Source organism: Gopherus flavomarginatus, chromosome 8 (genome assembly GCF_025201925.1).
Source record: "Gopherus flavomarginatus isolate rGopFla2 chromosome 8, rGopFla2.mat.asm, whole genome shotgun sequence".
Lineage (NCBI taxonomy): Eukaryota > Metazoa > Chordata > Testudines > Testudinidae > Gopherus > Gopherus flavomarginatus.
In genome coordinates, this window is record NC_066624.1 from 107,642,680 (window position 1) to 107,668,523 (window position 25,844).

Here is a 25,844-nt window from a genome sequence, read left to right on the forward strand (position 1 = left end):
CCCTAGATCCCTTTCTGCCGTACTCCTTCCTAGACAGTCTCTTCCCATTCTGTATGTGTGAAACGGATTGTTCCTTCCTAAGTGGAGCACTTTGCATTTGTCTTTATTGAACTTCATCCTATTTACCTCAGACCATTTCTCCAATTTGTCCAGATCATTTTGAATTATGACCCTATCCTCCAAAGCAGTTGCAATCCCTCCCAGTTTGGTATAATCTGCAAACATAATAAGCATACTTTCTATGGCAATATCTAAGTCATTGATGAAGACATTGAACAGAGCTGGTCCCAAAACAGACCCCTGCGGAACCTCACTTGTTATACCTTTCCAGCAGGATTGAGAACCATTAATAACTTCTCTCTGAGTATGGTTATCCTGCCAGTTATGCACCCACCTTAGAGTAGCTCCATCTAAGTTGTATTTGCCTAGTTTATTGATAAGAATATCATGCGAGACCGTATCAAATGCCTTACTAAAGTCTAGGTATACCACATCCATCGCTTCTCCCTTATCCACAAGGCTAGTTATCCTATTAAAGAAAGCTATCAGATTGGTTTGACACGATTTGTTCTTTACAAATCCATGCTGGCTATTCCCTATCACCTTACCACCTTCCAAGTGTTTGCAGATGATTTCTTTAATTATTTGCTCCATTATCTTCCCTGGCACAGAACTGAAACTAACTGGTCTGTAGTTTCCTGGGTTGTTTTTATTTCCCTTTTTATAGATGGGCACTATATTTGCCCTTTTCCAGTCTTCTGGAATCTCTCCTGTCTCCCATGATTTTCCAAAGATAATAGCTAGAGGGTCAGATACCTCCATTAGCTCCTTGAGTATTCTAGGATGCATTTCATCAGGCCTTGGTGACTTGCAGGCATCCAACTTTTCTAAGTGATTTTTAACTTGTTCTTTTTTTATTTTATCTTCCAAACCTACCTCCTTCCCATTGGCATTCACTATGTTAGGCATTCCTTCAGACTTCTCGGTGAAGACCGAAACAAAGAAGTCATTGAGCATCTCTGCCATTTCCAAGTTTCCTGTTACTGTTTCTCTCTCCTTACTGAGCAGTGGGCCTATCTTGTCCTTGGTTTTCCTCTTGCTTCTAATTTAGTAGAGGACCACTAGGCAACACTTTGAATAATAAAACCAAACTTTATTCAAAAAGAAAAATGATTAGTTAAGCAAAGAGACATGCAATTGCCACTTCCACCACACTCCAATTATACTTACACTCAAACATAAACTCATGTATCAATGACTGACCAGTCCACTCACAGCAGAGTGCAAAACAACTTTATAATCCCAGACCCCAAAGGTCCCCTTTTGATGTTAATTGGAGCTCTCCCCAATTTAACAAAACGGCTCCTTTGATAATCCTGGATAAAACTCATTAACATTAAACTGCCCCTTGCCATAATTTTATTTTGCCACCTCCTCATTGGCTCTTTCTATTACATATTATTTAAATTAACATCTGCACCAATGTCCTTCCTATGCTATCAATACAGATAGTATTTAATGAAACATTGAAAATTCTGAAAATCACTCAGTGAAAACCTTGCTTAAACAGTTATAATCAAAACGTAACAGCAATCTCACCATGGGTCATGTTCTTGCTCACTTCTGTTTTCTGCCGTACTGTCTCCAACTTATTGCTAACTTCTACTCGCAGACTCAGTTTCCCATACGCTTAGGCTAATTTTAGGCCAAAGCCTAATTTATACTTAATATGTTTTATAGGCTACAAGTGGCAGTAGATCTGCCCCTATATATGCTTGTATTGGGGCATTAGGGTGTCTGGGGTGCAGGCGTGGACGCACGGAAATGGTTGACAAAATCTCAAATCAAGAGGTCATGGGCATGCGGATATCCTGACGTGGAGAACTCATAGGGGGACACATCTTGAAGAACACAAGTTACTGTACAAGGTAAGTAACTGTCCTTTCTGTGAGAGTTCTCAATTTGTGTGAAAACTTTCCCAAGGGCTTTCTCCCAGCCCTTCATCAAATTATATAATTAACATTCAAGCTGGTTTTTACCTTTACACGTAACATGTATGCAGAGGAAGGCAGGCCAGTCTCACTGGGAGCTTTAGAGGTTAAGGTATGGTGGGTAAGGTTTGATTAGCAGAAAGGTTGGCTTATTCTCCAGTACAAAGGTCTTGTTAAATACACATGAGTCTTGCAATTCTCCACTTTGATGATAGGTATAAAAGCAGGGAATCACAGGGAGAAGGAGAGAGGTAGATAGAAGGGGATTAAAGCCTATTTAGGGAGATCTAGAACCTCAAAATAGACAGGGAGAGTTCAGACCTGACCACACAGTGGACAGACAGACAGAGCAGCAGGGCGATGTTGTTGATCAGTGAGTTTTTAGTAGCTCTGCTCATCTCTCTCTTTGTTGTGCAATTTCTGAAACTGAAGTGGGCATGTAGCCGGCTTCCTCCTGGACCAACTCCCCTCCCCCTCATCGGCACCGTGTGGCAGATGGATTTCAAACGCCAGCACGAGCTTCTCATTAAGGTATTATGAATGTGTGTTCAAATATATCCAAGTAAATGATAAAATTAGCAAAATGCAGCAGCCATCGAATAAAGCATGTCTGTGTGCTAAATAACATTTCTTCTGGCTTGTGCATGGGGAAGTAAATGATGGCCACACATTCCATTACCTGTTAGCAATGAAAATGTGAATTTAGTGGCATTTGCTGAGCAGAAGATTGAATGAGAATGAAGTATTCCTGACTCAGCAAAATGAATTGACTTGTTTAAAGGGGGTGGGGTTCAAACCCTGATAGGTCATGAGTAGGCTCCTAAATTTATATGTAATTCCCTAGATAACGTGAGATGATATTCTGAGGTGCTGAGCTTCCTCAAGTCCCGTTGAAGTCAATGGGATCTGCAGATGTTACATATGGATTTATTGAGGCACCTCCTTGGAAAAGTTCAGCCTAAATCTATTCAGCTGTCTCCTGGTTTCTTTCAGTATTTCTTGCTACATTTGCTTGTATCCAGGTATTTATGTTTCTGGGATGGTTATGCTCCTTCCCAGCCCATCGTCCCTTCCAGCTCAATTCTTCACCGAAGCCTTAATGCTCACTAGGTGGTGTCACATTCACTTCTGTGGTAAGAAACGGGGACACACAATTTTGTCTGGCAGAAGGAATAGCCCTGTTGCGAGACAGAAAGATCTTTTTCACACACCAGTGACAGAAATTATTGCAAAGAGAGAGGCAGCAAATGACCAGCTGCCTTAGGCAGAAATTTGCCCTTTATACAAGTTCTGGAGTGAATGTCCCTTTATAACATGCTGAGAAATCTGGTTGCTTTAAAGATTTCAGAAAACAGGGACAGGTGAGAGGAATGACTAGATGACCTCCTGAGGTCTCTTCCAACCCTAATCTTCTAAGATTCTAATGGTGTATGATGGGGAAATAAATAAAAATAAAAGAAATTAATTGGAGATATACCAGTCTCCTAGAACTGGAAGGGACCTTGAAAGGTCATCAAGTCCATCCCCCTGCCTTCACTAGCAGGACCAATTTTTTGCCTCAGATCCCTAAGTGGCCCCGTCAAGGATTGAACTCACAGCCCTGGGGGTTTAGCAGGCCAATGCTCAAACCACTGAGCTATAATAGGGATGTTCCTGTGTGCTGGGCTGTTTGTAATTTGCCAGTAGCTCTAAAGGAGAAAATGAGATGCTTCAATGAGTTCAGAGGTAGGTCACTGCAAGGGGCACTTAGGAAGACAGATGCATGAGATTGCCCAGCATTATCGCATATAACTAACCCTGATAAACTGTGACTCCAAGGGGCAATACGAAGTCTCCCAGGAATGTCAGTTACCAGCTTCATTCAGTGTGTTTTAGTTGCAATGTTTACAGGGTATTAGAAGCGACATCACAGAATTGTCCCCTTAACTGGAAGGCACAAGCCGTTCTACTCCTGGGGATGTCTGTCCAATCATGAGGTGAAATTCACCTGTAGGTAACTCTATCCCATTCCATACAAGACATTTAAACAGCATCCCCAGGACACAGCTGCTGAGACATCCTGTTGGATGAGAGGCTATTGTCTTATCTCATAGTCAGCTATGATGCTGTTCTGACTTGAGCTCATCTTTCGCCATGGTTTGGGGTTTCACTACAAATGTTTCTACAGCACTCTCCCGACCCCCAGCAGAGTGTCCTGAAGTGAGCTGGGCGGTTGATTCATCGTATGCAGGTTTTTTGGCTTGTGGTTTTCTAGCACTGATGGTGTCTCTAGTTGGCACAGATTTACGGTAACATCTTCACCCTGTGGGTTGGACACGTTCCTATCATCATACTGAACGGATTCACAGCTGTGAAGGATGGCCTGACTGTCCACTCTGAAGACGTCTCTGGCCGGCCAGCAACCCCTTTTCTTCAGAAAACGGCCAGAGGAAAGGGTAACATTTTCTTTCCTTATAAACTATACAGAAAAAAATAAGTTCACATGATCCTCTAAGTGTGGCTGCTCCCTGCTTCCATAGTCATCTCCGCATGGGAATGCTGTTGCAAATGGGTAAAATTGCTACAAGAGTGACTTTTCTGATACTAATCAATATGACAAACAACCACTGAATAGAACAGAGGAGCAAAATCCTGACTAAGAAGTTTGTTTGAAACATCAGCCAGGAATGTGAACATCAGCTGGCAGTGCTCCCATTGTATATATGCTTTACACCAGGGGTGGCCAACCTGAGCCCGAGAAGGAGCCAGATTTTACCAATGTACATTGCCAAAGAGCCGCACTAATATGTAAGCAGCCCCCCCCCATCCGCTCCCCCCATTCCAACCTGCAGCGCCTCCTGCCCGCCGGCAGCCCCACCAATCAGTGCCTCCCGCCCGCTGCGATCAGCTGTTACGCAGTGTGCAGGAGGCTCTGGTGGGGAGGGGGGAAGAACGAAGGCATGGCAGGTTTGGGGGAACGGGTGGAGTGGGCTCAGGGTCTGGGGCAAAGCAGGGGGTTGAGCACTGAGCACTCCCCAGCACATTGGAAAGTTAGCATCTATGGCTCCAGACCTGGAGTCGGTGCCTATGCAAGGAGCTGCATATTAACCTAAGAAGAGCCGCATGCAGCTCCAGAGCCACGGGTTGGCCACCCCTGCTTTACACGGTACTAGTTTTGTGATAGTCATCTAATGTGGTGGCTTTTTAACCTGGGCAGAATCTTCTCACCTGCTGGGCTTCAGGTCAGATCCCTGCACTGTCATTCAAACACAACCATCCTTGCCCTTTTATGTATGCCTTTCACTGCTGCGATTCTCACCCCACGGAATTCCCCTCTTCTCTAGAATCACTGGTATGGGTTCTCTGCTGTAGAATTACATGTTTTTGGATCACAAATGATTGAGGAAAACTGCATCCTGAGTTTTTGAAGCCCCGCTTTCTATTTCTCTTATAAGAGCAACAAAACCCTTGACATCAAGGACTTTTCTGAAGTTGTCACAATCCATGCCACATCTGTGGCCAGATAAAGGAGATCCGCTAGGAGTCACGTTCTTCTGCATTTACTTCTCCTGTTAGAAAATTTAGTTTAGATTTAACTGTTACTAAGTGAAGGATTTTACTTTATATAAACAACAATTCTCAATGGTCTCAGGTATTATTTTCACAAGTGGTCACACCTGGAAGCAGCAGAGACGCTTCGGGCTGATGACCCTGCGGAACCTGGGACTGGGCAAGAAAGGCCTGGAGCACCGAATCCAAGAGGAGGCCCGTCAGCTGCTGGAGTACTTTATGAATGAGAGAGGTACATCACGGCCAGCATAGCTGGGTCTTTTCACTTCCAGAAGTATGTCTCTGTCATGCCAGCAAGAGGAGAGAATTCCAGGCCCCAGATGGCTAGATATGGGCGGAGTTAACACCAGTGCTTTACGTGATCACAAGTGTTAAGGGTAGCCTGTTAGTCTGTATCAGCAAAAACAACAAGGAGTCCTTGTGGTACCTTAGAGACTAACAAATTTATTTGGGCATAAGCTTTTGTGGGCTAAAACTCACTTCATCAGATGCATGGAGTGAAAAATACAGTAAGCAGTTAAATAACGTAGGGCCAAGAACCAATCCCTGTTGTACCCCACTAGAAAAACACACGCTCAATGATGATTCCCCATTTACTGTTACATTTTGAGACCTATCAGTTAGCCAGTTTTATATCTGTTTAATGTGTGCTGTGTTCATTTTGTATCGTTCCTATTTTTTAACCAAACTGTCAGGCAATGCCACATCAACACTAATTCCTTCATCAAACTACACTTGTAATCTCATCAGAAAAAGATACCAAGTGAATTTGACAGGATCTATTTTCCATAAACCTGTGTTGATTGACATTAATTATATTATTCTCCTTTCATTCTTTAGTAATCAGGTCCTGTATTAGCTGCTCCCTTTTTTTGCCTGACATCTGTGGGTTCAATGTCAGAGTACCAGACATATAATTGCCTGCCCTTTAACATATTGGTACAACATTAGCATTCTCCCAGTCTTTTGGAACTTCCCTAGTGTTCCAAGTGTGGTTGAAAATCAACATTAATGATCCAGCGAGCTCCTCAGCCAGCTCTTTTAGAAGTCTTAGAAGCAGATTATCAAGACCTTCTGACTTAAAAATGTCTGACTTTCATAGCTGCTACTTAACATTCTCCTGAGTTACTGCTGGAATGGGAAGTGTTTCATTATCATGTATGACTAGATCTTCTGTTTTTTCCCTAAATATAGAACAGAAATATTAGCTGAATACTTCTGCCTTTTCTGCATTATTATTGACAATCCTACCATTCCCATCTAGTAATGGATCAATACCACGAAGAGTGCATTTCAGTAATCCATCCTAGAAGTGATCAACACCTGGATAACTGCAGTGAGGACGGACTATGACTGGGCACAGCCACAGGCTCCTTACTAGATTTACAACAGATGAAAACAAAAAAAAGCAGCATTCAAACACAGCAGGTGGTCGAGCAGGTCCCCCAAACCTGAGCACTTTTCTAGCAAAAGTTGGCCAAACTTTTTCTATCAGGCATCATTACCACTGACTGGTCTGGCTTTAGAGGCAGACAGCTTTGGGCTGTCTTTGAAAATCAGGCAACAATTAGTTTGGTGTCTAAATATGGAGTCAGGAACCTGCTTATATCAAATCAGTTTTGGGCAATGAGTCCATTGAGAGTGCTTGACACCCTCCCACCCAGTACCACAGAATCAAAACCATTCAAAATGAGAACGCCGTGCTGCCCTCACTCTCCCTCTTCAGTGGCCTGTTCAGTATTCATCTCTCAATAGGGGGAGGGAGGAGCAGTGCTGGGAACGTTAATGTGAATTCTGATCACTGTTTTTGCAGGAGAACCCCTGGATCCTTCTTTCCCCATTGTCCATTCAGTCTCAAACGTGATTGCGGCGGTGGTGTTTGGACATCGCTTTTCCATTGAGGACAAATATTTCCACCAGCTGATTGAAAACAATGATTACTTGGTCAAACAAGGGAATGGCATCAGCGAGCTGGTGAGTACCTAGGAGTGCTTCTTGTTATTTTATCTGTATTCAAAGCAAGGCGCGGTTTCTCACCCAACAAAGAAGGAAGGACGATCTCTGTATTGAGGAATTTACTACTTATTATACAGTTTGTGAGGGCTGGTGTACAGCATGGTGGAGTAAAGAAGGTTTCAGGTTTTTGGGGTAAGTGGAATCTTAGGCTCTGTCTACGCTGCATTTTCGTCAGTAAAACGTTTGTCGTTCAGGGTGTGAAACCCCCTCACCCCCGAACGACAAAAGTTTTACCAACGAAAAGTGCCAGTATGGACAGTGCTTTCTTCCACCAACAAAGCTACGGCTTCTCGTTGGGGGTGGGTTTATTTTGTTGGCGGGAGAGCACATCTCACGTTTGCCTTTCTTACAGCTGTATGATGTTTTCCCCTGGCTCATGGATCATCTCCCAGGCTCTCACCAGAAGATATTCTATTGCCAAGAGTTTCTCCGGTCTTTTGCAAGGAAGGAGGTCAGGAGCCACCAAGAGCGTGGGTCACCAGACGAACCACAGGATTTCATTGATTTCTACCTGGTTCAGATAGACAAGGTAAGTGTCTGTACTGTACATGACTACTGTGCTTTTGGGGCTTCACTGATGTCCTCTGGTATAAACACAAACTTCCCCAGGATAAGATGGAAAAGAACCCTCTGAAATGTTTCATGTGTTTTACGGTTCTAATCTCCTCACATAGAAGTCATGGGTTGTTTTGTCATTGACTTCAATGAGAGTAGGATTAAGTTCTTTGATTTTATAGACAAACTGTGAAGAGGTTATTTTTAAAAAAAATTCCAAGACCCTCATTTTATATGAATGTCGATTTAGAAATGACGACCAAAACAAATTGCCATGGAGACTAGGGTGATATCAAAGCAATGGCAAAAAGGCAAATGGAGGTGGTAAGGAGATTTTAAAAGATGGAAAAGAGCAATTACTGTCCAGTAAGTGTAATTTAAACCCTTAATAATATCATGGAATTAATAGTAAGAAGAAAGATATGCTATAGTGAGAGCTCAGAGACATCAGTACTGTGAGTAGTAAATAGAATGGGGATTTGAAATATACATCATACTAGACAAACGTCATTGTTCTTTCTGAATGAGTCACAAAACTCTTGGATTCAAGGAACACATTGGATCTAATATTTGATATGATTGATAAAGGGCCCCATGAACTTTTATTTGAAAATGAAACTGTTATCGGCTACAACAACACTGCACAGGGTTGGAAACAGGCACTAGCACACGGAGAAAAAACTGTCAGAAAGACCCTAAACAAGTTTAGTTTTGTACTTCCTTACAGAAGTGAAAAGCGGCAAAGAGTCCTGTGGCACCTTATAGACTAACAGACGTATTGAAGCATGAGCTTTCGTGGGTGAATACCCACTTGGTCGGATGCAAGATGAAGTGGGTATTCACCCACGAAAGCTCATGCTCCAATACATCTGTTAGTCTATAAGGTGCCACAGGACTCTTTGCCGCTTTTTACAGATCCAGACTAACATGGCTACACCTCTGATACTTTACAGAAGTGAGTGAATAATTGATATTGTTTGGTTCAGGGGCCAAACCAAAAACTCTGGGGAAAAAAAACCATTCAGGCTGAAAAAGAAATGGAAACCTGAAAGAAAAATTATTTGGGGGTTGAATGAAACATTTTATTCAACACAAAATAGGTTTATTTTTCAGTCTTTCATTTAGTTTTGGGATGTTTTGCACCCTTAAAAATTAATGTAACTAGTTTTCAAAACAAAAAGTCAAAATATTTAGACTATCCTTCATTTTCTTGTCTTTTTTTTTTTCCTTTTTCTTTCTTTGGCTGAAACTATTCACCAAATTCGACCTGAATTCACAAATAGTTTTGGTGCCCCAAAAGATGCATTTGTCAGCAAAATTACTATCTGGAAAAACATTTTCTTTGGCCAGATCTACTTTTTTATTATTACCACAGCACCCAGGAGGCCTTACTATCTACCCCAATTTGGAACCATTTTCTAATCGATCAGTGTGTCAGGCCTCAAACAGAATGTTTCCCTCTGGGAGGCACCGACAGTCACATCCAACCATGCCCCCACTTCCTCCTCCCTCCCTTTTACCACCCAAGAAAGTCATAGGTACAACTCGCTGGTCAGAGCACAAATATCCCCCAGCACTTCAGGAACTTCATGAGCTTCTCTGAATTCAAGTCAAGTAGAGGAGATGCTGCACTTGTCTTGTTGAGCACTAACAACTTCTCAGTTTGAACAATGTTAACTGCAAAATAACTAGACAAATCCTGGCACTATGAGGTTCTGCCAACAGATGCAAACAATCCAACTGAACCACCCAGGACTGTCTATCACACAGAACAGTTCAGAGGAACAGGTTTTGGCAACTCGTATGGTGGAAGCAAAGGAACTTTTCTACACCTCTTGCTACAGCCATGCTGTCAGATTTCAAAGCTCTTCATGCTGTATTTGGTCCAGCTGGGAGGGAGAGTTCAGCTGCTGGTGCTGTAGTTTCTCACCCACTTTGCTCTTACCAGGTCCTCTGAATATTGCACTAACACTGGGTCCAATCCTGAACCGGGAGCAAAGCTTGAGTGACAGGACATTGTATGTGGAAATGATAAAGGAGCAAGGAGGGATGGAATCCTCATTCCTGTTTCCCAGTGTTCTTTTAAAAATACTGACTTTTTTTGTTTTGTAAAGTTATATATACTGCACATTGCTGGGCATTAAAACAGTACAGAGTGACACTCGCTATTACCCAGATTGTCCTATCTTTGTACCCTAATCTCAAACCTCTGATTGTCACCTGCAGAGCAAAGCTGACCCTCATTCGACCTTTGATGAAGACAACCTGGTCCAGACTATTTTCGAACTTTTCTTGGCAGGCACAGAAACCACAACTACCACCATGCGCTGGGCAGTGCTTAATATGGTGGCTTACCCAGACATCCAAGGTGAGGGGGTTGAGGAAGGTACATGCACCATAGATAAGATCGTGCAATATGTAGAAAGTAACCACTTCTGCACAATGTTGTTAGGTGATTGTAAGTCTAAAACTGGCAGTTGGTGGCTGCAGCTCCAAGATGGGTCCCTGATATAAAAGCAGATGCCTGGACTGAGCTTTGAATCACGTGTCTTCGATTTCTGACCCTCGGTCACTGCCCCCCTTGTGTCTTAGAGATATGGGGATTTTCCACAGTTTGTGTCTGGTTCTCAAGCCAAGCTTTATCACCTTTCCACAAGATACTGTTGCTTGATTCAGATAAACTCAGATGTCCAAATAAATCACAAAGTCCCACGCACCCAAACAAACTTCACACACTCAGGGTTTCTTCTTCCCAGCGGTTCCCTGAGTCACAAGTATCTAAACGTTTTTTCCCTCCTTGGGTTCCTTCTCCAGCCATCTGACTCTATACACCGGTTCTCTCAAGATCCTTTAACGAGACAGTCAGTAATCATTGCACCCTCTTTCTGTTATGAAGGAAGGGAGGTACCTATATATGCTGCCTCCTTCCCAGCATGCCTTGCAACACAGTCTCTAACTCTCAGGTGTCCTTCTGGGCCACAAGTCCTGTGTTAGTACTGCCAGGAACAGGGTAATGCTGGCGTGGAGGCGTCCTTTAGAGGAACATGCTATTGTAGTCATAGTCCTCAGCGAGGAACCTGCCCCGGCCAGGGAAGTGCTTTCAGAGTTGCTAGCTGGTGAAGTTGTCTTTGTGATTGCGCAAATGCAGGACTTTCAATTCACTGAAGGCTGTTGTCCCCTACAGCACATGCAGATGGTGCTTCTCGAGTGTCTGTCTCAGTTAGTGCGGCTCAGGCTGTTCCATCTTCACTTCTAGGCAGAGGGTACGAGTGGGTGGGGGGATGCGGGGTCCCATGCCCGCTCTGTCAGATTTGCTGCTTGGCTTGTACTGAGCATGCTCAGTAACTAACACTGCTGAAGCCGGCTGCCCTCACTCCTTCCCCCCCCCCCGCCCCCCACTATTGGCAGGTACAGGTCATCTCTGCCTCCAGGATGGAAAACCAACTTGCATTTCAGACACAGGGTTATGCTGGAGGGTGTTGGTAGCTGCCAGCGAGGGGAGCTTTGATCTATAGGCAATCACAGACCTTGCTGAGCCTGCTGAGTGTGCCAGCTGCCCTTCCTTTTGGCTAACTGAAAGAAGCACATTAAGCTCCTTTATGGAGTCAGATAGTGGAAACCAGACAAGTCGCTGCCCAAAGCACTGGTCACATGGCAGGACGGAGCAAGAATTAATTTTGGGAGAATAAGAGGAGATTCCTGGGAACTGATTGAAAATGTGCAGGTTGGTGCATTGGTTGGCTTGTGGCTGTGAGCATTTGTCAGAAGCAGAAAGCAGGGAGAAAAGCCAGGAGAAATCGGAGAGCAGTGATAAAAGCACGGGCTGGAGGGGATGCAAAGGAAGAGTGCAAAGTGCTGGCAGGGAAGGCAAGCTTGGAAATTATGAGCAAGGGAAACTGCCTCTGGTTTGATCCTACAGTGTTCAGGGAAACAGGACTTGGTGTACATGCTTTGCAAATCCACAGGATTGCACCCAAGAAATGCCCTATTTGCATATTCGAGTTCTCCTCCTAATGGAAAGGACCAGCGAAGCCCTGCACATTGCCTATCTGCTCAAGCCAAGGGGCGATGCTGTGAAGCCCTCTTTTCTTTCATTTATAAACAGGAACATCATACGGATGCATTGGCCAGAAGGGGGGCCTTGAATCCTCTGGCTGCCATTCTAAATCCCAGCTGTTGCTTTCCCAGCTATCGCTTTCATCTCGCAAGCATGCTTCGTTACTTGCTGACATCTGTGAATGTCACTGCACTCTTCTAGCACTAGAGGGCTCCTGTTTCCAGCTAAGAGAACGTCTTAATTGCTCTGCACAGTTTGAACTCCTGTTCTGCTAAGCTGCACTCCCAGCTGACAGAGCCGGCTTTATGCCTATTCTACCAATTCCCCCGAATCGGGCCCCGCGCCTAAGAGGACCCCCCGCCCACTGAGAATCCCTTCCCTGGCTAGAGGCGCCTTTTAAACTTTTACTCACCTGGCGGCGCTCTGGGTCTTCGGCAGCACTTCGGTGGCGGGTCCTTCAGTGCTGCCGAAGACCTGGAGCGAGTGAAGGACCCACCGCCGAAGAGCCGCTGAAGACTCGGAGCACTGCCCAGTGAGTACAAGCCTCATGTGTTTTTTTGCATGTGGTTTTTTTTTAGTCATCCCTGCCGGGGCCCCGTCAAAACTGTTTGAATTGGGTCCTGCACTTCCTAAAGCTGGCCCTGCCAGCTGATCCCACCTCAGATAAAACTCTGTTGTTCTCTCAGGACCTGAAATAAACTGTATTGGACAAGTCCTGGGCACGGCATAGAAACAGGCATCTAACCTGTGAAATGAAGCTAGAGAAAGCTTTCCCTATGGAGCAGCCTGGTTCCTGGCTGCCTCAGAAGCAGACACCATAGAATGGGACTGGAAGGGACCTCAAAGTCATCTAGTTCAGTCTGCTGCACAGTGCACTCATGGCCACGAGTGTTTACTGAGGGTGCTGCCCCCATCATCAGTCTTCCTGTCAGAGAAAAGAAAGGGAAAAGCTCCTTACCAGGGCGGAATTTGGTCAGGACACTGAGTTTCAGCCATCTGTTGTCTGGGTCTCTGTGGAATGTGCTGATAATCTCTCCCAGGTACTGAGATGCAGCCGTTACTTGCCACGCTTGTCCTGCTGGCAGGGCTTTACCCTCTCACTGACGTTAACCCAGCAATAAAGGAGAGATTCAAATCAGATTCCAGCAGGGAAAAGAAAAGGCTCCAGGATCAAGGTGACCAGATGTCCTGATATTAGGGTAACCAGATAGAAAGTGTGAAAAATTGGGACCGGGGTGGGGGGTAATAGATGCCTATATAAGAAAAAGCCTCCCAAATCAGGACTGTCCCCATAAAATTGGGACATCTGGTCACCCTACCTGATATTATTGGGACCGTCCCAATATCAGGGGCTTTGTCTTATATAGGCAACTGTACCCACCCCCCACCCTGAAAAAAAAGTGTCCTGATTTTTCACGCTTGCTGTCTGCCCACCTTATCCAGGATACACACACGCGTACAGTCCAAGATGTGTGTCCTTAATGTTTCTCTTCAGAGAGAGTCCAGAAGGAGCTGGACACTGTGCTGGGTCCCTCTCGATTAATCTGCTACGAGGATCGGAAGAACCTGCCCTACACCAATGCCGTGATTCATGAGATTCAGCGCCGCAGCAGCATCGTTGCAGTGGGAGTTCCCAGAGAATGTATAAAAGACACAATGCTGCAGGGCTTTCCCGTTGAGAAGGTACAGAGCCAGTCTCTATCTTTATAGCCCCTCCTTCCATCAGAGGGCCAATGTACCAGGAATCCAACACATAACCAGTGGACCTGAGTCTCTTTTGCTCTGCAGCTCTTTCACTTTCTTCCAATACCTAAATAATACAGCTGATGGATGAGGCCACTGGGAAATATCCCCAATTCTAGGGAATTCCTCAAACATTACAGAATCAGCAAAGAGCTCAGGGCGACCCCTCTTGAAGCCTGCTGTGCTCTGGCTATTCTCAGGTGCCAGTATGTCCCTTAGGGGCCTTGGCAACAGTACACTCTGGGCAGAGCCAAGAACAGGGGAAGCTCAAAGGTGACTTCAAGCCTCCTTTAGTTCCCCCTCCTACATCCGACCTGGTCTCTTTCTTGGCCAGAAAGAAGGCTTGGACCTTGTATCTCTTCTCCATTTTTAAATCTCACACTGAATGGCCTCGTTTTTCAAATTCTGTTATCAGTCCATTGAACTCTTGTCAGTGTCTTGCCGTTTTAACATCAGAAAAATATAACTTTGTCAATTTAAATCAATTGTTTAAAAATGCTAAACATTCCTCTTTTTGCTTCCATTGAGGAGTCAATATTAAAGCAGGGAGGATTCTGGATATAAGACTTTTGCACTGGGCTCTTTGTTGCTAGTGTGTCTAGCAACATGACCGCTATCATTAGATGCAGAAGGACATATAGAAATGTATTGTTGTCATGGAGTTTAGGAGGGACAATGCCCTGCACCCCCAGCTTCCTGAGATTCACCATGACTCTCAGCCGGCCAGTAGAAGACAGGAACACAGTCCAAGACAGGTCTTGCCGGTACAGACAACAGGATTCCCTCAGTCAGGTCCAGCTTGGGGGGCCCCAGGGAGGCCAGAGCCCCGTCTGGGCTCCCCTCCATTTTCCCAGCCAGTTCCAAACTGAAAACTTTCCAGCCTCTCCTCTCCCTTTGTCTCTTTCCCCAGCCAAGAGGTCACCTAATCTCTTTGTTCTCCAACACCTTCAGTTTGGCACCTTTACAGAGGAGGGGCCCAGGCCATCAGTTGCCAGAAGACAGGGTATCAGCCATTCTCTGTGCAGACAGCATCACACTGGCCCCTTAGGGCTCTGTAACAATCACACACCCCTAGACACTTGAGAAATGCATAGGGGAAACTGAGGCACTCACACAGCACTTAGAGAAAACATTAAGAACATTCCCATTTCGTCACAACTGTCCACTGCACTCTGAATTTATTCCTGAGGATGTAGGGTTTGCTCTAGGTGACCTTCCACGCAAGGTAATAAATGAAAACTGTCTGTACTTACCCATCTCTCTGACAGAAAGACACCAAACTGAGTCAAATTTTCCCTTGCAGGGCACCATTATTCTCCCAAACTTAACCTCTGCCTTGCTCGACCCAGAACAATGGGAGACACCTCGGCAGTTCAACCCAAATCACTTCCTGGATCAGGATGGAAATTTTGTGAAGAAAGAAGCTTTCTTACCATTCTCAGCAGGTCAGAGCACTGGCAGGAAAAGCTTCTTAGCGGGTTCGATTGTGAGGGGTGAATTAATGGATTAGAAGTGGAACCTTGTTGACCTTCAGACCTTGTAATTTATACCCCATTTCTCAGCAAAGATTGAATTACAGAATTCTAGATGGACCATTGATCTGACCTAATATGACCGTTTTTTATGTTCTTATTAATACTAAAATGAGAATTGTCAAAACAAAGGAAGGAATATTTTGTGATACTAATTAGCAAAAATAATTATTATGCGTTGGATCTCCCAATCATTAATACATATTAGTATAATTCTACTGCCTTTAGAAATCAGAAGGCAATAAATATGATCCTCAACCGTATAGTAACAGTTAGGTGGAAAACGACTTTATCTCCTGTTCCTATGTTGTTACTCAACAGCTGTTTCAGTTTCAGAGGACAGAATATATTGAGCTGCATGTGCACAGACCTATCCTTAAATTAGGGTGACCAGATGTCCCGATTTTATATTCAGGGCTTTTTTCTTATATAGGTGCCTATTACCCCCCCACCCCCATCCCGATTTTTCACATTTGCTGTCTGGTCACCCTACCTTAAGTACTTCTTAGTACTAATGACTTCACTTTAAACAGATGGTATTTTTCTTCCACCAGTGAGAAGTAGGATTTTGCCATTTTTGACCAGATTGGATACACAGGGATTAGAATACATTCAATCCAACTGTAATTCATATTTCCAAATGACTCCCCCCCCAACTCAATCACTGTCCCTTTGTTCTTGCAGGGCACCGTGTGTGTTTGGGGGAGCAGCTGGCAAGGAATGAACTCTTCATCTTTTTCACCAACCTGCTGCGGGCGTTCACATTCAGGTTGCCGGAGGGAGTGAAGGAAATCAACACCGAATTCGTGCTGGGGGGTACATTGCAGCCTCATCCCTATAAAATCTGTGCTATTCCTCGCTAGGCTGCAGCACCCCACAAAGTGCGGGAGGCAGGCACACGTGCCTTTGTGAATTTCCACCTTGTACCTCTTCCCCTCTTTCGACTCCCAGCTTTGACGACAGTGTCAGCTCAGGCCAGTGGAGTCAATTTCTCCATCTGTAACCTTGGGAAATTAAAGTGCAAGACGTTGCCACTTCATTATTGGTCTGTGCCCAGGCTTTCTCCTTAATACATTGCAGAGAGATAAAATGTAAAACAAGGAATTACAGAGTCAGGCTTTAGTTGGGTGGACCAGGGGTGTGTTCGATGTGTTGCACTGAAGTTGGAGTTGTGGCAGCAGCAGAGAGAAAGGAGGGGAAAGAAGGAACATGTTACCTATCTGTTACCAGGTTTAGCTTTATTTAGCAAGTTCTTATCCACAGCTCTAACCTCTGCCCCAGGCTGTGACGTCTGATCTGCTGCCCTGTTTGTCTTATGCAATGATCACACACAACTGAGAGTCATCTCTGAACTGGTAACGCTGCCACCGAAAACCTTTCCCTCTCACCACTGTTCGTTATGTACATGGGTTCTAATGCAAGCAGTTTTCCATGAATGCTCCTTTGAATTTTTCATGAATCTGCTTTAGCTGGTTTTGCATCTTTTGGTGGTTGCTTTTCACAGATGATGTAGTGAATAAGTTGATTGGCAAGGATGACAAAGCAGGATAGTTTTCGATAAGTGTTGCAGAGTGTCCACTGAGAGTGAATTTCACATTCATAATCACAGGTATTGGCAGGGGAAACCTGATCCTAAAAGTTAACCCTTAATGAATCAGTGATCCGAGACATACCATGTACCCTATTGTCTCCTGAGGTCAGGCAGGACTCTAGTGCTGCTGAGTGTGTTCGCTCGTACTCTCACCAGGGCAAGAAGCCTCCTGGGATTCAGCGCTTCCTGGGTCTGACCTCAGAGCATTCAGCACCCTTGTTCGCACTGTGAGCTTCCTGCAGTGAGCCCGCCCAAAGGGGCCACGCAGCCCAGCTTCACAGTCAGCAGTGACTCCCAGCCAGCCTTGTAAAACAAGGGTTTATCAGTCGACGGGAACAGATCTTGTTAGCCTGGAAGACAGGAAGTTACAGCAAAGTCCATCTGGGGCTGGGGAATCCAGAGCCTTGGGCTCTCCCCCCGAGTCCCTAACTAGGAGCCAGGAGCAGTCACGACCAGCAGCTCTGCCTCCTTCCTTCATCTCTTCCCTGGGTAAACAGGTCACCTGACCTGCGCCTCACTTTGTTCTCCAACACCCAGGGCTGATTCCTGCAGAGGAAGGCATAGGCGCCAACTTCCCCTCTGCCCGGAGGGTGCTCGACCCCCATCCCCGTCCCCACCTCTTCCCATTGCACCACCATTGCCCTGCCCCCATTACACCCCTTCCCCCAAGTCCCCGCCCCTTCTCCACCTCCTCCCCTAAGCGCTCTGCATCCCCACTCCTCCCCCACCCTCCGGGAAAATCCTAAGTGCCACCAAACAGATTTTAGGGGGCAGGGGGGCGGGAAGTGCTGGGAGGGAGGGGGAGGAGTGGGGATGTGGCACACTTGTTGAGGGGGAGGCAAAGTGGAGGTGTGGGGAGCTTGGCTGCCGGTGGGGGCCAAGCACCTGCAAATTCTTCCCTGTGGGTGCTCCAGCCCCAGAGCCCCCACGTAGTTAGTGCCTAGGGAGGCGGGGGCCCGACAATTAGTTGCCAGGATACAAAGTGTCAACCACATCTGCCCTCTCTGCAAGGATCACACACCCTTGTCCCACCATCTAGATCAGAGGTGGGCAAACTATGGCCTGCAGGCCAGAACCGGCCCATGGGACTGTCCTGCCCGGCCCTTGAACTCCCAGCTAGGGAGGCTAGTCCCCGGTCCCTCCCTTGCTCTCTTCCCTCCCTTGCAGCCAAGCCGCCATGTGAGGAGCATGGCTGGCTCGGGCCAGGTGGCATGGCTGCCAGTCCTGCCGCTCTGAGCAGCATGGTAAGGGGGGAGGGGCAGGGGGATTGGATAAGGGGCAGGAGGCTCCAGGGGGCAGTCGGGGGTGGGGGTTGGATGGAGAAGACATTGGGGGGGCAGTCAGGGGCTGGGAAGTGGGAGGTGGCGGATGAGGGGCCAGGCTGTTTGGGGAGGCACAACCTTTCCTACCTGGCCCTCCATACTGTTTTGCAACCCCGATGTGGCCCTTGGGCCAAAAAGTTTGCCCACTGAGCTAGATCTAGACCTAGATACTTGAACTAGAAACTTGAGTAACACATAGGGGAAACTGAGGCACACAGAGTATTCAGACAAAACATTAAGAACATTCCCACTTTGCCACACCTGTATGGCCACTCAAAGTGAGCTTTTTATATCAATTATACACCCCAAAGGGCTTGTGAAGGATCCACTGACCAAGATCTTATTTGCAAAGTATTAAGCAATTAATTATGAATAACAAATAAATCCAAGAAAATCACAGTCCATTCTCAGACAATTCACAAACAGAAGAGTGTTGATAAATTGTACAGTCAATTGCTTGTCCACACTTTGCTTCATTATTTTGTTATGAAATATACTCAAGAGACCAAATAACCAATGTCAGTCATCTCAATTAATATAGGACAGGGAAAAGGTTCTATACGTACTAGTCTCAGAAGAGCAGCCCCATGCAGCAGTGGGACATTCACCTTCTGCAGAAGGTGTGCCCCACAGAGTTAAACCTCTGAAGCCATCCTTTTATACCCTACTTGTTTACCAGAAGAAGGTACCGTATATACCATTGAAACTAGATTTAATTAATCGGCTTTCTCCTTTCTCTGTTTCTGGTACCATGGGGTACCCCCCCTTATCTTTTGAACCCATGCTTTCCAGTCATGACCCCCCCTTAGCTTTGCTTTGCGCACCAGGTACTAAGGGACATGGAAGCACCTCCTAAGTTTGTGTGAACAACTCCTTTCCGGTTGCCATGAAGAAATAGCCGTATGTCCTGACACTGACAAATTTCCTATCTATCTGCTCAAGCCCAGGTTTGCTTCAGCTAATGCCAGGTGTTATGGGATACTTAGCATAAATATAGGGGATTATAACAAAGGCACAGGCCAATCTGGGTTTTGTAGCTGCGATTCTTGGGCTTAATACTATGCATACTTAAATGCTTCAAATATATAGTGCGGGTAGTATTGTTAGCATAATGTGTATATATATGCTAGCTAGTGTATATTAGTAAAAACGTCTTCATTACAAATTATTTGCCAATAACAAATAAGTTTTTCTTTTACCTTTTTCCTGTAGTGGCAGGTTCGGGAGCACTAGGGGTATGCGAGGGTGTGGGAAAACTTTCCAAGTGTGCCTGTCCACTTTGATCTAAAGGGGAAAGATCTGTGATGCATTTGGAACTGTTTGGTAATGTTTTGTGAATGCTGTACGACAGTTAGGTTACTGGGATGTTACTTTATTGATAGATGGGATGGGGGAGTTGCCTTGACATACCCAGGTGATATTTGCATTTGTTGTCAGATCTGGGAGCAGCAAGTTTCCCAGGGGTCTAATGCCAAATTGCTCAAATGAAGTCTGGTGCCCCAAGATTGTGATATGGAGGTGACTCATGTTAAAGGGAGTGCAAGCATGATATCAGCTGTCCCATCTTGTGAGCAGGTGTGGGAATTTCCCTAGGGTGTTTGAGGAGTACCCTGCTCTGTTCATCTTTGATACTGGGGAGAGATGTGACAGCTTGGGGATATATCTGTGTCAAGTTATGAATTCCACGAACCAGTACCAGGTAGGATTATAACCTTTGTTGAGGATTAGGGCACTCATTGGGTAACAAGGACCCCTAGTGGAGAGACTATGCCTGGGAAGCCGTGTCACTGCAAGAAGTGCAGTCTCTGGGTGCTGCAGAAGAACTTTGCTCACAGCCAGGGCTGGATTAACTTTTTGTGGGCCTGGCGCCAAACATATTTCCTCCAACCCCAAGAAAAACAGGTGGTCTTCAGCCTATGCTGGAGCTGAGAACACTACATGCTTTCATGAAGAGGATACTTTTCAGGATGGGTTTCCCTTTCGCCTATTATTCCTGCTTTGAACAAAGGAGATAGGTGGGCTGCCCTTGACCTTCAGGATGGTTACTTCCACATTGCTGTTCACCTGAGTCATAGGAAGTATTTGAGATGCAGAATAAATGGCTCCCATTACCAGTACCTTGTCCCTCCGTTTCCTGCTTGTCTGCCCCCAGAGCGTTCACAGAGAGCATGGCCATGGTGGCAGCATACCTCAGAAGCAACGGCATCCATGTTTTCTCTTGCCTGGATGTCTGGCTTGTCCAGCGCAAGTCAGAACTACACCTATCGTGGAACTTGCAGCAGATGCTGTCCATGTTATATCACTTAGGCTTAAAAATAAACAAAGAAAATCAGTTTTGCATCCTGTCCAAAGAATTCCATTTAGATGGGTGGTTCTTGACTCCATTTCAGCCACGGCATATCTACCCCAAGACAGATTTCTAGCTATCAGAGAGAAACATGTCATGATCTGAAGGATGTTCCCAGAACCACAGTAAAGTACTGTCTACATCTTCTGAACCACATGGCCTCATGCACATCCAGCATGCCAGTCTTCACCTGGGGTGCATGCAAGTCTGGCTTGGCTTGGTTTACAAGCCAAGCAAACACCCTCTGGACCTGCTGATTTGCACACCTGCATGAGTATCCTCTTCACTGGACTGGTGGATGGGTCCAGACAATGTAGAGCGGGTTCCTAGTACTGCACACCGTAAGATCAAAAATCCTGAGGTTCTTTTTTAAAGACTCTAGTGCGTTTCTTTAGTCTGTTTGAACTACCCCATCTCACCCCCAGTGCATGTGTGTGAAAATTAGGACTTGTCAACATAGGGAAGAAGCCCGGAATAGCCAATGTGGAATAGCTAATGCTGAATCGATTCCTCGCTGGCTCCCCATGTGGATGCTCTGATTCCACTCTAAAAGTGCCTTTGTGCAGTTTAGGTTAATCCATTTCCAAAGCTGGCACAAAGGCATTCACTGCCGAATAAGAGTGACCAAATGGCTCAGAAAAGCTACTGTGCTTTAAATTCACACTCTAGCCACTTTGCACCAACTTCTCCGTGAGCCATAGAAGGGAGCTGGAGCCGTGGAGAGGAGGGAGCTCAGGGAGCATGGGGGACAGCTGGAGTGAGGCTGAGGTGAAGCGGCTGTGGAGGAGAGGAGGGGGCGATTGGAGCAAACAGTGCATGAGCTCAGGGGAGAAGCTGTGTCACCAGTTCTCACGATTTGATCCCAAGTCTCACGGTACTTGGTCGTTTTCCTAAAGCCCCATCTGCCAGTCACAGGGTGACATGAAAACCTTAGCTTTCTTCTCAAATAAGAAGGAAGTTCTCGCCTTCATGGCTGTGGGAAAAGCTTGAAACTCAGGCCAGAGGGCAAACCAGCAGAGATCCACCTTTAATATTTTTATAAATGTGATTTTTGAGCCACACATGATATTGGGGCCCTGGAGTGTGAGTTTTGAACACTCCATGTGAGCAAAAAAAAGTGGCGTCTGGCATTCAGTGGGCAAAGAAATATGGTGGCATAATCTGGACCCAAGAGGCCCTGCTGCAGAACTTGCTTCTGTTCCCGTTCCTGCTGGCTGGAGCCTCTCTGGACCCCAGGGCTGGCTCCTCCCTCTTATTGCTTGTTCCCTCAAACCCACATGGCTTTTTGGGGTGGGGGTCAGTTGAGCCCTAGTGCCTAGCTGAGTGACCCTGGGTGACAAGCCAAGGGTGTGACTGGAGAGCCCGGAGCAGCAACGATGCCAACAGCTCCCGCACGTCACTCACGTGATTCTGGAGCTGGTGGCTGCATATGCCTCCCCCCTACTCCCAGCAGCCACTTGCTCACTCACCCCTCCCTGGCCTCCGCAGGTACCTGCTGCTCTGAGCCCTTCGCTCCAGCTCACCCTGCTCTGCTCATGGCTTGCTGGAGCTTCAGCTCCCCTGATCTTTTCCCTCCTCTCCCTTCGGTCTCACTGACCCAATGGCCCCTTAGTTCCATCCCCTCCCTTCCTTTGCTCTGAGCATCCTTTGCTTACTGTCCCCAGCCCCGGCAGGTACCCATCCCCTCCCCACCCTCCACCTCAAGCCCTTCCTATTCCAGAGTTTCTGATTCCCCCCATCTCTGCTTCTCAGCCCTGGTGATCCCTATCTTCTGCCTGGCTCCTTCCTTCCCCTGCTGCCCTGAGCATCACCCCTCTCCTGGCTCCTCGGCCCCTACAGCCACTTGCTCTTCCAACCTCTAGAGCTTCTGTCTCCCCAATCCAACTGTGATGCTGGCAGACCAGGTACCAGCTCATGCCCAAGCCTCATAGCCGGAAACCAGCCTGGCTCATCTGTGTGTGAGCCCTATCAAAATAGATATAAGGGGATAAGAATATGTTTAGCTTTATGAATGCTTGTAGGAAATGGCACGTACTGTACTCACTTCTAACTGCTGTAGCCCATGGTATAAAGCAGCAAAGAATCCTGTGGCACCTTATAGACTAACAGACGTTTTGGAGCATGAGCTTTCGTGGGTGAATACCCACTTCCTCAGATGCATGTAATGGAAATATCCAGGGGCAGGTATATATATGTGTGCTAGCAAGCAAGCTAGAGATAACGAGGTCAGTTCAATCAGGGAGGATGAGGCCCTGTTCCAGCAGTTGAGGTGTGAAAACCAAGAGAGGAGAAACTGGTTCTGTAATTGGCAAGCCATTCACAGTCTTTGTTCAATCCTGAGCTGATGGTGTCAAATTTGCAGATGAACTGAAGCTCAGCAGTTTCTCTTTGAAGTCTGGTCCTGAAGTTTTTTTGCTGCAGGATGGCCACCTTAAGGTCTGCTATAGTGTGGCCAGGAAGGTTGAAGTGCTCTCCTACAGGTTTCTGTATATTGCCATTCCTAATGTCTGATTTGTGTCCATTTATCCTTTTCCGTAGAGACTGTCCAGTTTGGCCGATGTACATAGCAGAGGGGCATTGCTGGCATATGATGGCGTATATTACATTGGTGGATGTGCAGGTGAATGAACCAGTGATGGTGTGGCTGATCTGGTTAGGTCCTGTGATGGTGTCGCTGGTGTAGATATGTGGGCAGAGTTGGCATCGAGGTTTGTTGCATGGATTGGTTCCTGAGCTAGAGTTATTATGGTGTGGTGTGCAGTTACTGGTGAGAATATGTTTCAGGTTGGCAGGTTGTCTGTGGGCAAGGACTGGCCTGCCACCCAAGGCCTGTGAAAGTGTGGGATCATTGTCCAGGATGGGTTGTAGATCCTTGATGATGCGTTGGAGGGGTTTTAGCTGGGGGCTGTATGTGATGGCCAGTGGAGTCCTGTAGGTTTCTCTCTTGGGTTTGTCTTGCAGTAGGAGGCTTCTGGGTACACGTCTGGCTCTGTTGATCTGTTTCCTTATTTCCTCGTGCGGGTATTGTAGTTTTGAGAATGCTTGGTGGAGATTTTGTAGGTGTTGGTCTCTGTCTGAGGGGTCAGAGCAGATGCGGTTGTACCTCAGTGCTTGGCTGTAGACAATGGATCGTGTGATGTGCCCGGGATGGAAGCTGGAGGCATGAAGGTAGGCATAGTGGTCGGTGGGTTTTCGATATAGGGTGGTTTTAATGTGACCATCACTTATTTGCACCGTGGTGTCAAGAAAGTGGACCTCCCGTGTAGACTGGTCCAGGCTGAGGTTGATGGTGGGGTGGAAGCTGTTGAAATCATGGTGGAATTTTTCCAGAGTCTCCTTCCCATGGGTCCAGATGATGAAGATGTCATCAATGTAGCGTAGATAGAGAAGGGGTGTGAGTGGACGAGAGCTCAGGAAGCGTTGTTCCAGGTCGGCCATGAAGATATTGGCATATTGTGGGGCCATGGTATAAAGTTATAGTGAGCGTTTGCACCATAAACCTCTGTAACTGTAACTCAGCAAATGGGAAAAGCAGCATTGGCTCAGGTAAAGTGCTTGTCCTGCGTACTCACTGGCCCACTGAAGGCAAATGAGGCATTGATTTGGGGCACTGTGTGGCACCAAAGGACAGAGGCTGTGTTGTCTGCATTCCTAATTCCCTCCAGGCTGGAGAGACCTGAACTCATGTCAACAGTTTGGACTCTGGGGTTGTGGGGGTAACAATCCCTGACAAGGAGAAACAGGATTTTTCTCTGCTGTTTGGACTCTGAGGGACAAAGTTCCCTAAGCATAAGCAAGAGCTCCCTGTGCTGCGTGGCCTGGGGGAGCCCCAGAAGACATTCAGTGCTGAAAGATTGCTGCAGCTCTGCCACCTTTTGGAACCACAGACTGTAACTCGGCTGCTTTAACCTGGAAATAACTCTCTCATTTCTTTCTCCAGGTTAATACAGCCTTAGTTAGTTCACTACAGGATTGGCTCCAAGCCTTCTCTTTGGCATGAGAGCTGAGGTACACATTGACCAGGGGTAAGGGACGGGTCTCTTAGGGCTGGAAGTAACCTGGATCTTTTGTAATCATTGGTGTATGGCAACCAACTGCTGCCTGATTGTGTACGTCTAGTTCCACATGAGGTGTATGGACGCTTGGCAGTTAGTAATTCTGGGGTTTGTAACTGAGGTTCTACTGTATTTCACAGCAAACCAAAGTGTGGTCAAGCAATTGACTATACAATTTACCAACACCAGGAAGATGCTGGCAGGGACCGGTGGGCATGGCTCCTTCTTCAGGTCCCTCCTCAGCTCATCACACAGATGCCTGGTGGCCTTGGGATTGGCCTGTGGCAGTGCGAGGCTCAGGGTGTCAGGAACGGTGCGGCGAGGCTCATAGGCCCTGTCAGGAAAGGTTGTGACTCTTTCATCCTGGCCAGCTCCGAACTTGCAGCAGCCTGGAGTCCTGTGGAGAGATGAGAGCAAAGGGGCGAGAGCACCAGCATAACCAGCCAGGTGAAAGGACGCTGCTAGTTTAACTCTCTAACTGTTTATAAGGATTCCGAGCGCGGCTTGAGAAGCTTGGTTTGTTGCGCTCCCTGTGAAGGTCGCACGCTAGGCAGTTGGGTGCTGTTTCCCTCTTCACAGTGACTGGTTGGCATTAATGAGACCTGGATTTGGGGTTTGAATGCAGTGGCCTTGGGTTGGACGCTGCATAATGAATCCTGAGACTACAGAATTCTTCAGCTGAGATGGGGGAAGGTGAGTGTAAAAGAATCACCCCTAACGAGCCCCGGTATCCCCCATACGTGTGCCAATTACAGCTGTGTTTTAGGGCAGTGGAAGGACTGAGAGTGGCACTGGTAAAAAAGAACCTGAGAAAGAGAAGCCCTGGCGAGGGAAATCTGTTTTGCCCTTTGCTTAGTTTGCCCTCCTATAGACAGTGCCTGCAGGCAGGGCCGGCTCCAGGCACCAGCCGAGCAAGCTCATGCTTGGGGCGGCAGATTCTACGGGGCGGCTTCCGCCCAATCCTAGGGCAGCACGGCCGCTTTTTTTTTTTTGTTTTTTTTTGTTTGCTGCTCCGGCAGCCCTGTAGGGGGCGGTGGCGCAGAGGAGGGGAGCACCCTGCAGCAAACTTGGCAGGGCAGCCCGCGT

At 46.6% G+C, this 25,844-nt stretch overlaps 1 protein-coding gene across 1 annotated transcript; it reads left to right on the forward strand.

Annotated features, from left to right (window-relative positions):
- Positions 1-2,351: 2,351 nt before the first annotated feature.
- Positions 2,352-16,306, forward strand: LOC127056257 (cytochrome P450 2J4-like). Its single transcript, XM_050963821.1, has 10 exons — positions 2,352-2,522; positions 4,264-4,426; positions 5,623-5,772; positions 7,354-7,486; positions 7,826-7,859; positions 7,909-8,085; positions 10,338-10,479; positions 13,664-13,851; positions 15,215-15,356; positions 16,128-16,306. Exons 1-10 carry the CDS (start codon positions 2,352-2,354, stop codon positions 16,304-16,306), a joined length of 1,479 nt encoding a protein of 492 aa, XP_050819778.1.
- The last annotated feature ends 9,538 nt before the right edge of the window (positions 16,307-25,844 follow it).

What these genes read in the sequence shown, in the direction of transcription:
- LOC127056257 (XM_050963821.1), top strand. Translation starts at nt 2,352, where the DNA reads ATGTTGTTGATCAGTGAGTTTTTAGTAGCTCTGCTCATCTCTCTCTTT. An exon ending in CGGCTTCTCGTTGGGGGTGG is followed by an intron (nt 7,860 to 7,908) that starts GTTTATTTTGTT and finishes CCTTTCTTACAG; the next exon opens with CTGTATGATGTTTTCCCCTG. An exon ending in GGCTTACCCAGACATCCAAG is followed by an intron (nt 10,480 to 13,663) that starts GTGAGGGGGTTG and finishes GTTTCTCTTCAG; the next exon opens with AGAGAGTCCAGAAGGAGCTG.